Raw genomic sequence first — 16,909 nt, forward strand, 5'->3', positions numbered from 1 at the left:
TATTTGACAGAAAACATTTCCTCTCCTTTATTTAACCTTTGACTCATGAATGTAAAAGTTTTATCAGAGCTATAGTAGAAGCACCAGTGAGGTGGAAGTCTACTTACGGCAACAAGGGTTATGCGTGACTTTGAATAAATGTCTGAGCTCCTGCCTTGTGGCTCATTTGGATTAAAAGAAATTGCTAAGTACGTTTTTAATTATCTATGAAATATCTTGGACTCTTGCTTTTGTGACAGGCGATGGCTGTGCCTTTAAATAAAAACCACTGTGTTCTCTACCAGGGAATATATATCTCGTAAAATAATAATGTGTATGTTTTTATTTTTATGGGAGAAAAGTTTTGTGGCAACTTTAAAAAAGTTGTTGCTTGTTGCTGGAGATTGTTGTATGTTTTTCTTGTATATTTGTTTCTCAAATAGTTATTGATTATAACACAAGGAATGCAAAGATGTGTACAGTTAAAGAAAAATAAACAAGTAACTAATACCAGTTTCATAGTTTAAGAACCTATTTTTTTTTTAAGTTTAGGCTTCTAAATACATTAAAAATGAAACCTCTGTTTTTCCTCTGTTTTATCTGCTGTGAAGGGGCTTAAATGATAATCTTTTGATGTTTTCGTAAGAGAACTAATGAATTATGAAATGCACTACTCAATTTTATGAATACAAGTATGATGGTAAAGTCTTTCTAGTAATGGACTTTAATTTTGATTTTTATCTGTTGTTAAGCTACGTATTAGCGTGACAGTTTTGAGTTGGGAGTATTTCTTATAGTTAGGAGAATATATTACAGATCTCCTCTGATAAATTCAACCATTTCAAAACTATTTTTTGAGACAGTGCATTTCTGTACTGACTTGAAAAAAAATCATTACCCAGCCTAACAGATGTCAATGGACATTTGTGTGCTGGATGACTTTTCTGTACATAGGCTAGTTCTTCTGTGCTAAACAAGGATTAAACAGTATTTGCTAAACAAGGATTAAATAGTATTTTATTACAGTAAGAACAGTAATTAAACATATTGACAAAAACTTTTGCAATTAAATGTGCTTTTGAAGAACTGAAGATTACGTGGAAAAGAAACAGAAGACAAGTCTTGGTGGCCTTTGGTTTCATGCCATGTAATGTAATGGAGTACTTGTTTTGATTTCCTTAATTTTTCAGGTTTAAGAGGCGTGTTGAAATTATATTAGCCTCATGTCTGTGGTTGTAAGGCTTAAAGCAATTATTTTTCCAGTCTTTCAGCTCAGAAAGGAAACTGGCATTTTAAAGCTATGTTCAAGCAGTCTGGTTTTACTATGTTTTTCTTTGCGGTTTTGTTACACGAAGAAATGGAAGTGTATCATCAACCTGATCTTGCTAAGGGAAGAAATTCTTGTGTGAGTACTCTGGTCAGCATGCCTTGCTGTATGAAAATAAAATCTCCCTTGGCTTTCTGCTAGGGTTCATTAATTTCAAATAATGAATTTGACCTTTTTGTGCGTAGACTTAAAAATTGCATTTAATTTTTCTTTTCACAGTAAGAAGGGAGTTGAGATCATAGATAGAAGAAAGAAATATGCTTAAATTTTTATTGAAGTAGGAGCATTTATTTTTATGGAATGCTGTTCATAAATGTTCATTAAGAAAAAAGAATGATCAGATAAGATTTTAGAGTGTTCTACAGCAAAATATGCTGGGGTGGTGTACACTACTAATGCAGAGGTGATAGCAAAAGACTGGAAAGCTTTTAGATAATCTAACCCAGTTGTGTGTCCAGTGTTATAAAAATCCTTTGTGATTTATACCTACCTTGTACCTTAACTTGGACAAAATGCTAGAACAATGTTCCAGTCCCTGCTGTAATTCTAGGCTGGCAAAACCGTTCAGTAGCTCTGACATTTGCAGGTACTCTGAACGCTGTGGTGAACAATTTTGTTTGCCTATCTACACTGCGTTTCAGTGACATGTAAAACCAGGTTAACATGATTTCAGAGGATAATAGAACAGGAGTCTGAGGTGGAAGAAAGCTCAAAGATCAGATGTTTTAGGTGCTGTTATGATGGGTGTGTTACAAGGATGTGCAGTGTTCATGCCTGTAGCAGTGAGTGGCCTTACACAGGTGCAATAAAGTAAGTTTTATGATTATATAAGAATATAATGAAAAGTAAATGCAATAATGTCACACCTTAACTACTGTCAAGCACACCAAGCATTAAAAATGTCTATGAGTGTTAAGAGGTTGATGTAGTTTTGATTAATAGCCAGTGCAGTGTATGGTAAAGTGTGATAAAGGCATTAACGCAGTAGCTCTAAAGAAATCATTGCCTATGTGTCTCTTTGGCTTGGCAAGAGTAAATTCACTGTGGCTTCTTCTGTTGTGGCTCTTTTTTTTTTTTTAATAAGAACCAGCAGTTCTTATAAGGATAGGAAAATAAGAAAATGCATAAGTCACGCAGTTAGCATGTTTCCTGAAATATATAAATCTGAAATTTTTAGGTCTGTCCACAGCACACCCTGAAGCTTTTAAGAAATGCATTGAAAGTATGTCTGTGGATTTACATTGCACTGAATAACAAAGTGTGGAGCATTGTTACGTATGGGTGTGAAATGTAGTGAAAACATTTCAGGCTTTATTTCCTTCCCAGCCCCATTTCTAGTCTCAAATAACTAATGTTAACCATACTATTGCTATTTTAGTAATGTTCTTTGTGATAAATTTCCAACAGATGTGAGAAGGTGTGTAATTTGTAATAAGGAGTAATTTATACTGGTGCTATTGAGTTTACTAGACATTACATCTGTATCATAAGCTTGAATTATGGAAAGTTCTGCATGTGGTCACTGATGGTGTCACTGTTAAAGTTAACTATTCTGTAAAGAGATGCCAAAAAAATGGAACTGATGCCACTGTGTTAGAGTGTCTTTTCTGATGCTCTTCAGTTATGTCTTATTTATCTTGGACTGTGTTTAGCTTACTGAGAGTATTTGCATCCATATGAGCTGCAGACGTATTTTAAAAGTCTATTAAGTATTCATGTGTTAATATGCTATGTGTTTACAATATTGGTGAATGCTCTCTTATTTTTAGAAGTTCTGTCTATAGAAATGACTTTGTAGGGAGGCAAATATTCTTACATATAATGTCACTTCTATACCATTGCATTACACTGCATTGCACCACTTGTCAAATACAGGGTACCTGGTCTGCCCAGATAAAATTGTTTTTCATTCTCCAGGGAAGCAGCAGTTATGGCAGTCCACTAGGTACAACAGGATGTAGAATTTCAGAATTGCCAATAGCATAACTACTGGAAACCATAACAATTAAAGATAATGGGAATGTGATTTGGCAATGTTTAAAATTATTTTTTAATACCTTTAAAACAGTGAGAAGTGAAAGTATTATGAGCTAATATATGCTTAATGGAACTTCAAGCAGGTGTCCAGCATAAGGAAACATAGCTTTGCCTCTATCTATCAGTGGTGTACCATTTAGCTTGTGAGGGAAAGTTCTATATGCATTTTACTTATATGTAGAAATACAATAAAAATGTGCAAATCAAATGAATCATAGTAATATTTTGTAAGCACTGGAAAAAATACATTGCTATTTTATTAAAATGCTTTTTCCCCTCCTGTTTTAGTTACCTACCATGGTTTGAGGTATATTACAAGCTCCTAAATACCCTGGCAGATTATTTGGCTAAAGAACAGGTAATTTTAGATGTTATATTTCTTTATGTGAAATATTTCCCTTGAAATAATAGTAGCCATTTGAAACGCTGTAAAGTGATTCTATACTGTTTAAAAGTTTAAAATTTTAGTAGAGTTTAGAAGCAAGTTTTTACATTCATCATATTGAAATTCAAAGAATCTGAACATACAGCTACCGTTATCACTTGAGTCCCACATTAATCCTAAAAAGCTGCTGAGAATATACCTTTATAAGTGTCATTCTTAGCATAAACAAGTCCTGGGTGAAGTGTGAGCAAAGTGTCATATCACTGGAGATCTGTATGATGTATTGATTGTAAACTGTAGGTTTCTGGAGCTATCTGATTATCAGTTACAAAGACTTTTTTTCAGAACTGCATAAAATATGATGTACTGTTTCACCCTTCATATTAACTAAAAGCTACCTCTCATAATTCTGTCATCTTGACTAGCAAGACAAAATTCTTTGCAGCATTTGGTGAAGAGTCATGATAGTTTAGTTTGCATATTCATGAGCAATTAGACATATTCCAGGATTACACAGGAAAGGAAATACTGGCATCTGTCTTTAGTGAGAACATTAAAGCTATACCTTTCTGCTTTAACTATACTAGTGTACTAGATTGTAATTAAAAAAAAAAAGCATCAATAGTCAGCCATATGCTGTAGACTGGAAAAGCTGACATTTCAAGAATATATGTACTATAGAATAAGCAATTATTGTGTGTTGTAGTAAGTGGATTGTAGAGAAAGAAGATATTTTATGTAAAAAGAAAATGCAGGGGGATATTTTGTGGTTAGCTGTGTTTAAATAAAGTGTGGAATACATTTAAGTCTTATGAATGGTATAATGAAACTTTGGTTTTGGCCTTGATTTCACTGTAGTAGTAAAAATTGTTATTAAGATTGTATTTGACAGAAGAGGTAAAGATTGTAGTCATCTTTTTCTTGATCACTGGTTGTGGCATTGCAGCTATTGCCACAAACAACTTACGTTGCTGGGTTTTAAGTTTGTTGTCCTGTATGCTGAGAACCCTGTTTTGATGGCTCAGAAGGTTTTAGCAGTGTACAGAAGTATTTTGTTGTATTGCCTAGTGCCGTATCTGTTGCTGAGGGGGCTGTTAGAGGATATTGCTCCCTCCTGGCCCAGGCACTGTTTGTCTGACCAAGAGCTAGACTCAAAGTCTTGTTTACTAGTGTGAGATCCAGTAGCATCATTCTTGCAGGAAGAGGTGGAAGCTTCCTGCAAACTCAAACAATTTGTTTAAAAGCTGGCCCTGGCTTGTCACTGGTATTTTTGGTTTTACTTTAACAACAAAAATAATTTAATCTCCATGAACAAAAACCCTAAACTGAACAAAAACTCTAAACCAAAGAAAAAAATGCAGCTGCATCTCTTTCCCAAGTAAATGTCTTTTAGAGATCAATGTGGGGGATCCTAGTTAAACCTGGTAGCTTCATGTACTTTTTAGTAAATCTTATTAACTGTTTTTTTGTGCTCTGATGAATCATTTTTTTAAGTATACAATATAGCTGTGTAGCTGCATATTTAGTAAAACTTTGAATAGAAAAATATAATGGTTGATAGTTTTAGGAAGATCATGTCCAAGATGTACAGACCAACTAGATGTGTTAACTCTACTTTTGGTTGCAAGTAATGCGATTCATTTAAACAGTATATGGGGAAATAGGTAGGAGATTGACTTAACTTGCACATACAATCATGTTCTGAAATACAAAGTTGGCCTGAATTTTATGCTTAATGTTTAAATACTTCACTATGAATTGCAATTGTCTTTCTCATTAAATATACATATATATATCTTTGTCAATATACAGTTTGATGTGCAGTAGATAGTAGTTGGCCAGTTTTTATACAATAATTAACTACATTTTAAAATATATTCCCTATAGGAAAATGACTCAAACGATTTGTTAAAATCATTGTATAGCCATCCTGTGCCAAAGGCGAATGCTTTAGTCAGTTTAAGTGTGGTAAGTATTCTCTATCTCCTACTCCTGTTACTGGCTAAAAAATAGTAGGTAAGGTTGAAACAAACAAATGAAAAAATCCTTTGTAAAGAGTAAACTTATGTTGCTTCCCATCATTAACTGGCTTGGACAACTTTCTTTTTCTTTTTCTTTTCTTTTTTTTTTTTTTTTTCCTCTGTGCAAAATAGAGTTTGTCTCTGTCTCATGTTGTTCTCTTCCCTTATGCACATACTGAAAGACCATTGGATTATTTATCTTCACCTTACTTGTGTCATTTCCTGTTACTTTTAACTCATTTATTTCAGAATTGAGCCCAATACTTTGAGTAAAGTAAGCACAGACTCTAGAAAAGCATCTAACCCTATTACAAAGGTGTACAGATATGGAGGGTCTGCCACTTCCATTCACTCACCCTTGCTAATTAACATAATGCTACCTTTATTTTATTTAAATTTGTCATATTTCAGATTCCTTGCTAAGCTTTTTCACTAGGCTGTAAAGGCCTAATATTTTCTCCCTCTGAAAAGCACTAATCCACTGTATTTGGAAGTCCTTCCAGCATTGTGTCTTGTTTTTCACCAGAACAATGTACTGGTTTTTGAGACTGCAGCTGGAATTGTTTCTGTTGCTAAATTTTTTATTTTGGTTGTCAGTGTAATATTTTCAAGTTACTTTTCAATTCATAGTACCTTTGCCAAGAATACTTCTGTATATCAAATTATATTTTGCTATCATTAACTGCCATGTTATAACCAATTCTAATTTGGCAACCCTAAAATGCTTTATGAAGTCCTTTAAAAATCCTACTGTGTTTGAGGTACATAGAGAGGTTTTAAACCTGTTTTTCCTTGCATTTCTTGCAAAGCGTAACTGCTTGTTGCTATCAGTGTTGCAGTTCATCTTGCGTAGAAATTGCCTACCTCAAAATGAATGTTGTGATGAACCTGGAAATGGATGTTGTGATGAACCTGGAAATGGATGTTGTGGTGAATACAGCTGGCAACACTGCAATGACAAGTTGCTTGCAATTAAGTTGATGCTTGCTGGTTTTATTTCAAAATTATCTGACTTCCCTCCCCCCCCCTAAATTTTCTGTTATCCTCAGTGGCTTGTTACATCAGAGTTTCATAATCTTTTTATTGGAACAATGATTATCTAAATGCAAGCCTCTTCCCAAATACTTGGCTGCAGGTATAGTTGAACAAATCCCATGGGTTCAGACAGGGCAGAGCAGGAAGGAGTAGGTTAGTCTGACTCAGAATGCTTCTTGGATCTACAGGCATCTCTATTTTTGTAATGCTTGGTGCTGTAGGGAGCAGGGAAATGTTTATGGCCACTTTCAACTGTATTGTTGTGTGCCTCATCTAATACTGATGTTCCTTTCTTGCTCCTCCTATGTTGTAAATAAGCTAGAGTGAAACCATCGCTAGTAATAGACTTAAAAAGAAGTTACAGTCTGCAAAATAATTGCAGAAATGACATCATGAGGTGGCTTTTCATTGTGCCAGTCTAGTTCAAATTTCATGATGCGAAATTCAAAAGATCCCTCCTCCCATTTTCTAAGGTATGCTGCAGGATAAGGCTCACAGACCTTGAAGCGGGGTTTAGATGGCAGACTGCATGTCTATAATCATGCATAAATTACGCCCAGTATCTGGATCCATGGTGTTTTCCATCAATCTTTGGTATGGAGGACGTCAAAATGCCTTGGTCCACTTAGGGACCAAGTTCTGCCCTCACCTGTTGGTCCCAGTAACAAGTATTCTGCCGCTGAAATTTGAGAGGTGTTCTATGAAACCTGAACTTAAATATAATTTGGGTCACTTTTATTTTACCCATACTGGGCTAACAAAAGTGATTGATTTTTAATTTTTTTTTTTTTTTAACTAGCTAAGTTAAATCTGAATTCAAATGAGGGAGGAATATAGAGAATAAAACACATTTTCAGCTGGTATTTTAAACATGGAAAATTACAAGCAGTAGAGTCATCTTTGGCTTTTTTTGTGGAAAACTAAAATGTCAATTGTTCAATCTTTCTTGCATAAGAACCAAGAGATGATTTTTGCAAGTGAGCAAGTTTTGAAAAAACAGCCTTGTCTTGTATCGGTGAGTTAAAAGGCACTGACTATCTAATGCCTGTTGTAATTAAAGAAATAATTACTTGCTGTAGGATATCTCTTTTGATTTCAGGCTTATTTATACCTGTCCTTTGGGAAATTCTGCTACTGTCTTTAGCCTAAAAGAGCAGTCTAATATTAATGTACCTATTCTGTTTAAATCAATCTAACTTCAGAGCTATCTGTGTGTGTCATAATCCTTTCATAAAAACTGCAACCAAAATCAAACCCTTTAACTGATGAACAAAACTTGCATTTGCTAGTGTCCTTTTTGGAGAACACTTCATACAGGACAGCAACTATTAATTTAGTATCTCTTCTAAGGTCGTACATCTTCCTAAGGGAGTTCACAAATATGTGCAAGGACTCCATACCACATTATTTTTGCTGCTTCATGACTCTTAATAACTGCAGTAATGGGTCTTTGCTTCTCATAGTTCTGAATTTCTTTTCTGTTTAATGAATGAAATATTATTACTTTGTTAATTATAAATAATTACTTCTCTAAGTTATTAACTCCATTACTCAGAAATCTTTTGATAAATATTCCGTGACCTTATTACATATAGGAAATAATTTTCTGTTCTCACTATACTTCTGAAGAATGTAGGCATTCCATTAATTTGAATATTTTCCTGTTGTTGACTGGAGAAAAAAAGTCTTAGCTTTTTTCTCTGTTGATGCAAAACAATAACCTGGGATATTTATTGTGCAAGTGCTATGATGTCTATGGGATGCCTTTTAAAAGCCAATTTTTTTTCCTTAAGTTTTTAACTATTGCCAAATGACCTAATTTGTGGGGAAAATTTTCCATTAAATGTATCAAGCTGGTTTAATACGTCTCCTACACCGAGTTAATGGTATTAATAATTTTTTTTTTTCTTGAACACAAGGCACATTTATTATTTTATAGACTTCCTTTATGTTTTGGTATATCTTTCTCAAGTTTGACTTGAAAACAAACTGTATCTTTGTGTTGTTAATTATAATTTTAAAATGCATTATAAAACCACTCTCTATGAAAAGTAAAAATTCCATTAAAAATAACTAAAACGTTGAAAAGAAAATAAACATCACATTTACTCAGTCTACACTTTAGGTTTTTTGCCCTTCAAGATTTAGACTAATATGCAAAAATGCCTTAAAATTACTGAGCTAAATTCATGTCTGATAGCTATTAAAAGCACCGGATTAATGAGAATAATTTAAATTACATGTGTTTTTAGTTTAATCTATTTTATATTTACATCCTAGATGGCCTCAAACTAAGATGCATAAAATTGCTGATGCATTTAATAAATGATTGTGGAATCTCAAGCTGTCAGACCTTGCATTTCTGTTAGCACATTTTTGATTCAAAGACGTTTGGAAAGACAATGTATATAAAGTAATAATATTTCTATTCTAATTAATATTCTCACGTGAATGATTTTTCTGTTTCCGTTCTAAATTTGTATTTTGTCCTTTAACGTTGTTGTTGTTGTAATTTTAAAATCCATGCTTAAGTTAATCAATGCTACTCTCAGGCTCATGACAACATTTAAAGCTGGCTTAGTTTCAGTGTTATTTCAAAACTGCAGCCCAGCGTTTTGTTCCCTTGGTTTGTGTGCTGTGCGGAACCAGAGCTTGTCATTTCATGTAGTGATCTGCTTAATTCTTTGTCTAGTGGTGGTAAGAATGCTATTGGAAAAATGGCTATTTGCTTAAACAAAGATGGGGTTGGAAATCCTGAATGCTGGACTTTTTTAAAATGGATTTTATGGTTTCTGTGTGCATAAATTACTAATTATTTTTCCTCATTGATTAGCACTCGTATTTCATTACTCCTGATATAACTGGATTGCCAACAATCCCTGAAAGCGTAAGTATGCAGTTTCTTTTTTAAATATTTAGGAGAAATACCAACCTCATTCTATGGGTAGGGCTGAACTCTGCTTTTATCAATAGGAGATGTTTTTTTTTCAAGACTGTTTTTAGAATATGATTGATGTCTATTATTACAACCTTTAACTAGTAGTTACTGTTGCATTCATCATTAACCCATTTTAAAGCATTGACAGGGCATTTTTGACCACTGCTATATCCACCCTTTGTTCATAATTACTTGGCTTGTTTGCATTTGTTGGGGTTATTTATGTAAAATATATTCTACTTCTGCACCTTGTGTTATTTGAATACCTGCCCTTAAAACACTGTATTGCTAAGCTGCAAATTCAACTATCAAGATATGCAGTTATTTTTTTGTGTAAGAAGGCATTGTTTCAGGCTTTCTGAAAACATACCATACCTGCATACATTTGGATGGTAACCATGCACCAGGAATGCTTATTACTATTAGGGTTTTTTTTTATGAAGACTTGGATTCTGTAGATGCTAAATCCTTGATGGTGCTGTGGGTAGACTGCAAATCTGAAATCTCAGATCACATTCTCTATGATGTGTTTAGCTGGATAACATCTAATAAAAGAACTTCAAAACTTTCTGCTTTCCACTCTTGCATTTAAATCTGGAATTTAATATGGATGTATAGATGTGCATTTTTACACTTTCAAATAACAACTTCCTTCTGAAAGTTAAGCTGTTGAGGGGTTCACCGCAGTACAGAATCCCTCAGTACGCAGAACTTGGTGGGTGTTGTGGTGTTTGTGCAGAAGGTGTGATGGCAGCGAGCTTGCAGCCTCTGCAGTGGTGCATTGGTGGGGAGGGCGTCCCGATGGCTGGCTGCCCCGGCCAGTGAGGGGGGCCGTACCCCTCGGCCTCCCGGGTGGGCAGCAGCTCCTGGGCTACAGGGAGGGATGAGTGGGGGAAAGAAGTGGAGCCAGGGAAGCCTCGGCTGGTGAGGAGCGGCAGGGTGCTCGTAGTGGAGAGGAGGCCTGCAGGGATGTCTATGGTGGTGGAAAAGAGTCTGCGCCAGGGACCCGGAGAAGATGGCGTGGCCCTTGTTGCAACCCAGAAAGCTATGGCAAGTTGCTGGAAAGAGGAGTGAAAGAGAGGAGCCTTGTTACAAGGGCTCTTTTGGCAGGACAGGGCTTAGTTTTTAAATGTTTATTTTAATATTTTTTTCATTTTAAAAAATTCTCTTGTTCTAGCTTATTATTTGGGGTTCTAATAAAACAGAGCTTTGGAAGTTAGAAGGTATTTTCTGTGTTCAACCTGAAGAAAATATGGGGAAGCTTCACTCTGGGCCTCTGGCTGATGGAGGATCTTGGCGATGGTGCCACTATGGATTTATTTTTCTGATTCTGTGGGAGAAAGGAAAAGTAATTTTCAAGGTGCCTTTCTATAATTATTTTTACTCCATTTATAAAAGTCTCATCCTTCCAGTATGAACCAAAATAGTATGGTACTAATGGGTTAGAACATGTAGAGAGTGAAGAGACGAGGTAATTACAGTAAATTATCAATAAAATGAGTGTTCTTATTCTTTGTTGTAAGATTCACATATTTCAGGGGCAGTAACTTTTTGGATGTGATGCAGAAATAAGTGTGACTGTCTCCCAAAGGCACATTTGTCTGTGCAAGATTGCAAACTCTTTTTACCCCAGCTTTTGCAACACAGAATCAGCATACCGCTATCAACTACAGTGCTGGAGGTGGTCCGAGGTAAATTGGACTGAAATTATCATGGTGCATCAGCCTTTGACAACCTGTTAAAAGTAGCACTTGAAAGACCAGAGTTTCTAAATGGAGTGTTAGTAGCCTTAAAGCTCTTGTATTTATCTCTTTCAAAATTTTATGCAGCATGGACCAAGAATAACTCTATACTCTGTGTCTTTGAATTAATATTGCATTTCTGAATTTTTATGGAACTGAATTGTCCATTGGATCTTCATTTGTCGTTTTAACTTATTCCGAACTTGTATGTCTCTGTCACTGTGCCATCCAGAAATACTGCTAACTTCAGCTGGAACACAGAGATCCTCTCCCACCACTGCCTTTTTCTCTCTTTCACCTACTTTTGTGTTGTCTGAACTAGAAGTAAGAGGTGCTGGTGACTTTGCTTTTTGTTAAACCCCACAGTGGGGATGGCAGCGGGGCTCTTATTAGGGGCAAAAAGAGGGGCTGCAGGAGGACTCAGTACCTTCTACCAGTGCTGTTGGGTGCTTGATGTCCTGGCACAACAGCTCAAGAAAAAGCCTGTGGTTTTCAACAAGCTGTTTTGCTGTACTTGAAGTAGAGTAAAATGTGTTGACTTTGGGAGAGCCTGGAAAAATAGCAGTTTTATTGTGGTAGCTATGACAGAATGGTTATTGCAGTGGTGGAAGATCTGTTCCTGGGTTGGAAGTAATGGTTACCTTAATAGCATATGGTAACAAATTTCATATTTTTTCAAAAATTTTTTTTAAAAAAGGGAATCTAAATTCACAAGCATAATCAAGTGAGCAAAATATTAATAACTAACAGCAAAGCTAGTTCTTCATTGGCTTTAAAACCCAATCAATTATTCTTAAAGCATACAAATTTTAATGCAAAGGGATTTCTTTCGTAGTTTTCGGTTGGTTTTCTTTCCCACCTACTAATTGGACAAAAGAGTTTGTAAGTAATATGTAAAATGTTCCACTTAGCTACTACTGTTGCTATAATGTTAACATCTTATTTATTTAAACAGAGAAACCTCACTGAATATTTTGTTGCTGTGGATGTGAACAACATGCTGCAACTTTATGCCAGTATGTTGCATGAGAGACGAATCATTATTACCTCTAGGAAACTAAGCACTGTAAGTACTTCACACATCTCCTTTTAAGTAGAATATATTGAACATTTCACAAAATGACCTGCAGACCTCTGTGGTTTTAGATATTTTCCATGTGTACTTATAAGACAATATCTACATACTTTTCTGATATATGGTTTTAGTCGGGCTCTTGAAGTACAAAAGTCTGATTTATATAAGACCTACTCAGATACATTAAGTCAGGTTAATTATTTTTCTTATCAGGAGATGAGAGTTCTTTAACTCTCCTGAGTTCATTTCTGTGCCTTCTAGCCTAAAAAGAATTCTTAAGGGCTATTATAGGATCTTTATTATTCACTTGTGGCTTATTCCATTGGAGCTACTTGAAAGAAATCAAGGGTCTATAATAATAGCTGCTATCCTAACCTGGTAATAGGTAGATTCATCTTTGTTAGAGTGGTTTGGGAGTGCATACTGTAATAGCTCTGATTTGGAGCAGCTCTTCAGACTGATAATAATGTACAAAAAATAGCCTTTTTTATTTTATTTTTTTTTTTATTAAAGGGTTTAGGCTACTGCCCACATTATTTTTCCTGCCCCCCCCTTATGCCTGCTTAGACTGCTTAATAGAAGAATGTTATCTTTAATTTTGAAAGTGTACCTAAATATTCAGATGTTATTTTGTTTTACTCTTCACAGAATCTTATATGTTTTTTAAATACACTATACTCTGAAAATATTCCCAAGATTAACTTTGTATTAGTACAAGACTGTCACTGGATAACCAACTTTCATCATAGAGCATATTTGTTATGCAGAATCTTTAGCCTATTAAGCACAGTCATTGAAAATACCTTTTTTTTTTGACAGTACTGCATAAAACATTTTGGTTAATATGCTTTCTGTGGTGGAAAATCAACTTTATGTTCCTGAACACTGCTAACTGTACTACCAAATAAATTAACAGTTATTTTCAACACGTAGGTACAAGGTTGGCTATAGTAAAAGTTAGTATTTTCAAGGACTTACAGGTGCTGATTACCAATGTGTAACAAGTGGGAATTTTTTGGTTATAAATAGTGGATAAAATCCCTTTATTGATTGTTGGTACAAGGTTGGCTATAGTACTAAAAGTCAGTATTTTCAAGGACTTGCAGGTGCTGATTACCAATGTATAACAAGTGGGAATTTTTTGATTATAAATAGTGGATAAAATCCCTTTATTGATAGATAGAGAAGATTTAGAATCACCTTAAAAAACTGTCAGGTTTTACAATTCTAGGTAGTAGTAACAATTACATAACTGCCTTATTATTTTTATTTAAACACCTCAGTGTTGGGTCCTTGAATCTGCAGCCGCTGTTCCAGTTAGGGGAATGCACAAAGACAGCAATTTACCAGTGGTCTGCAGAATATGGAGCTAAGTCAGTCCATGGTGATTGGAGAGTAAAGGAAGCATGGGGTCATATAAGCAGAGGCCACATGAACGACTGAAAAATAAAAAAAATAAATAGTGAATGAATAGAAGCAATCTTCATATTACTAGTCTATGATATATTTTTTAACCACTAAAGGTTTTACTTTATCTTAGGAAATTTCCATATTCTATTACACTTTTCTTCCTACCCTGCCAAAGGCTAGGGGAAGAATTGGGGATAACAACACAGTAATAAGACCACCCAAATGGGTGAAGAGAATTTGAAAGGAAAGCCCTTTCAAAGAACCTGGCTTAGTAGATGTTCACATGATGTAGCAAAACCGTGGAAGCAAGTTTTTTTCAGTTTGCCAGTCTGGGACCCAGCTTGTTATATTAAAAAAAAGAAAAAAGAAAAAAAAACACCATAAAAAATCCTGAGCTCCAATGATGCCCCAGTCAAACCTCTCTTACTGCTCCAGTAGAGAGGAGATAGGAATCATGATGGCAGCTCTGTGGCTGTGGAAGATTCATTCTGCAGGTGGGCACGTGTTTGCTTAACACAATTTAGAATTGCTCTCTCAGCCTGCATTTGGATCCTCTTAAGACTTGTTTCTGTTAGACTGAACATCTCAGCTGATCCCTGTTGCTATGATATGACAAGAAAAAAGGAGGTATCAGAATCACACTGTGCTGATCTAGACCACCTTATTTCTATGTTTCCAAGCTCTTTGGAAGTCACTACAGAACAACAGATACAATATGCTGGTTGTGAGAAACTTTTAACTTTGTTAAAAACTCAGCTGTTTATTCCAGACCTTTTCATAAAGTAGTAGTCATCTTGATGGCTTACGCACTTGAAAATCATTTATATCCCTCTCCTGGACAAGGATAAGTAGCAATTGCAGACATTTGTAGTGGCATTTGGATGTCCTGAAGAATGTCCTGAAGCCATGAATGTAAATAGTAGATTGCAGGTCAAGTCCAAGAAGAGATAACACATCAATTTCACTTTCTTCTGGTTACCTTTTTCTGGCTACTAGCATTACTTAAGCCATAGCTAAATGAAATTACTGCCACATCATGTTGGATCCCCTTTTGATATAGGACTGTGTTAATTTTCACTTGCAGTAGTGAGTTCTGATAAAAAAGAAAAATAGACTTGGCTTATGAGGAGCTTCAGTAAGAACTGCTACCTGCTAATCTATTTCATAAACAGAACAGGACTGATGCAAGACTTGCTTCTTTACAGAGCAATGTAGTTTAAAAAGTAAATTAAACACTTCTCAGTATCTCCTGTAAGAATTTGATTGAATTGCCGAGAATGATTAAATGTATTTTTGGCATAGGATATTTCTTCTTTAAAACGTTGGATTGCTTAATATAATACAAATAAGCAAATGGAGTGTATTTGAACATGAGCATTTGCTGGCTTTGTGCTGTTTTACTATTGTGTACAAAACACAGCAGACTGGTACTTTGTGTTGCAAAGGTCACGTTTTAATATTCCTGAATTACAGCCTGATACTTGAAAAGATTATTTGTTCAAAAATAGCGCTATCAAGTACAACTTTCTGTTAAGGGAGTTGTGCCTTATCTTGGGGTTAACTGAATATCAAGTGTTTATGTCAGTTCATGAAGACTGGGTTGTGATGTCACCTTCAAGTTATCAGCTCTGTTTCGGTTCAGTGTCTCAGGGCAGTGACTGATAACAAAAGGCATAAGTCAAGGGCTTGTTCACTTTCTCCTCACCCTTCTTGTGGGGAGCCAGGAACGGAAAACTACACTTATTTACAGGAATTCTTTGTCTAGCATTTCTGCCCTATAAATTTCATGTTTTCATTACGCTCAAGTAAGGGATCAGTCCTTTTATGGAAAAAGGGGGAAAAATTATGCTATAATTAAAAAAGAAGGTTTACTTTGGAGGAAAAAAAGATTGCCTATTTTAAGCTGTTGAGTAGAGTTTTTTAAATTAAAAAATAAAAGCGAGAAAAAAGATAAGTACCATTTTATTCTGAGGGTGTGTTTCAATTGTCAGCCAAGCAGGCTTTGTTTTATATGCATCTTCTGATTTTTGCACTTGTTATGTATTCTTTGCATCGTTCTTTAAATTGCTTTTCTCTACTTTTTACCCCCTATAAAAAGTCCTTTGGTGGAGGTCTTTGTCTACTTGCCCTACCAATTACTACCAAGGTATAAGTGGAAACTTCCCACCGATCCTTTCTGTCATAGCTTCTGGGTCATCATTTGCCCTAACTGTTGATTCTTTTATTAGCTTGACTTTCCAACCACTTTAATAATGTGATTATCACCAACCTCACAGCTTGCTTCAGGCTTAGTGTTAGTGTGAGATGGATTCAGCTAGCCTGAGGATTATGCTCTGTAAGATTTGTTTGCAGCAAAAAATTACCATTTCTGGCTTTTGAACAGTAAACTATGAAAGAGAAACAAATTATATGGCTTTGGATTAAATGAAAAGGATGAATGAAACAAAGGAATCGATCTATTCACAGAGGTGGCTGTTAGTTGTTTCACTTTTGATGTAAAAGGAAGACCTTTCCTAAATGTCAAGCTGTAAGTTCTTGCACAGCACTGTTTTCTCACATGCCACTACATCTACATGTATTCTTATTAGTTGCATGGAGCTGTACAAGTTTCAGTACAAATAATTTTTTAATTCAGTCTTTCTATAAATTATTAAAGTGCTGGGGACGGCTTTTTCAGGAAGGCTGAACCACAGCATTGATTTTATGCATGCTGGAGGCAGGCCCTAGATGTTTCAGCCCCAAGTGCACCTGCTGTGGTAGTCTACCAGAACATCATACCACACTCTCTTGTATTCAAAGCACAGGAATAAATCATGATTTTACAACAGTGCATCAGTTGACTTATTGCTGTTTTGTGACCGGAGGTAGGAAGGATTGCTGTTTAAAGCCATGTCATCGGTTCTCAAGTCACTCAAGCATGAAAGCTTGTCATATGCCTCTGTAATTGTACCTCACCAGTC

General features: G+C 35.4%; 1 protein-coding gene across 1 annotated transcript in view; it reads left to right on the forward strand.

The window, feature by feature from the left end:
* DENND1B (DENN domain containing 1B) overlaps positions 1–16,909 on the forward strand; it is a gene marked incomplete at its 5' end in the record, with an annotated part of 94,391 nt that overhangs the window by 12,452 nt on the left and 65,030 nt on the right. Inside the window, 5 exons of the mRNA XM_010164884.2 lie at positions 3,632–3,701; positions 5,616–5,696; positions 7,740–7,799; positions 9,618–9,671; positions 12,420–12,530. Of these exons, the coding sequence (XP_010163186.1) occupies positions 3,632–3,701; positions 5,616–5,696; positions 7,740–7,799; positions 9,618–9,671; positions 12,420–12,530 (376 nt within the window). The remainder of the gene's footprint in view (positions 1–3,631; positions 3,702–5,615; positions 5,697–7,739; positions 7,800–9,617; positions 9,672–12,419; positions 12,531–16,909) is intronic.

The sequence above is a fragment of the Antrostomus carolinensis genome, unplaced genomic scaffold (assembly GCF_000700745.2).
Source record: "Antrostomus carolinensis isolate BGI_N321 unplaced genomic scaffold, ASM70074v2 scaffold7243, whole genome shotgun sequence".
In the NCBI taxonomy this organism is placed as follows: domain Eukaryota; kingdom Metazoa; phylum Chordata; class Aves; order Caprimulgiformes; family Caprimulgidae; genus Antrostomus; species Antrostomus carolinensis.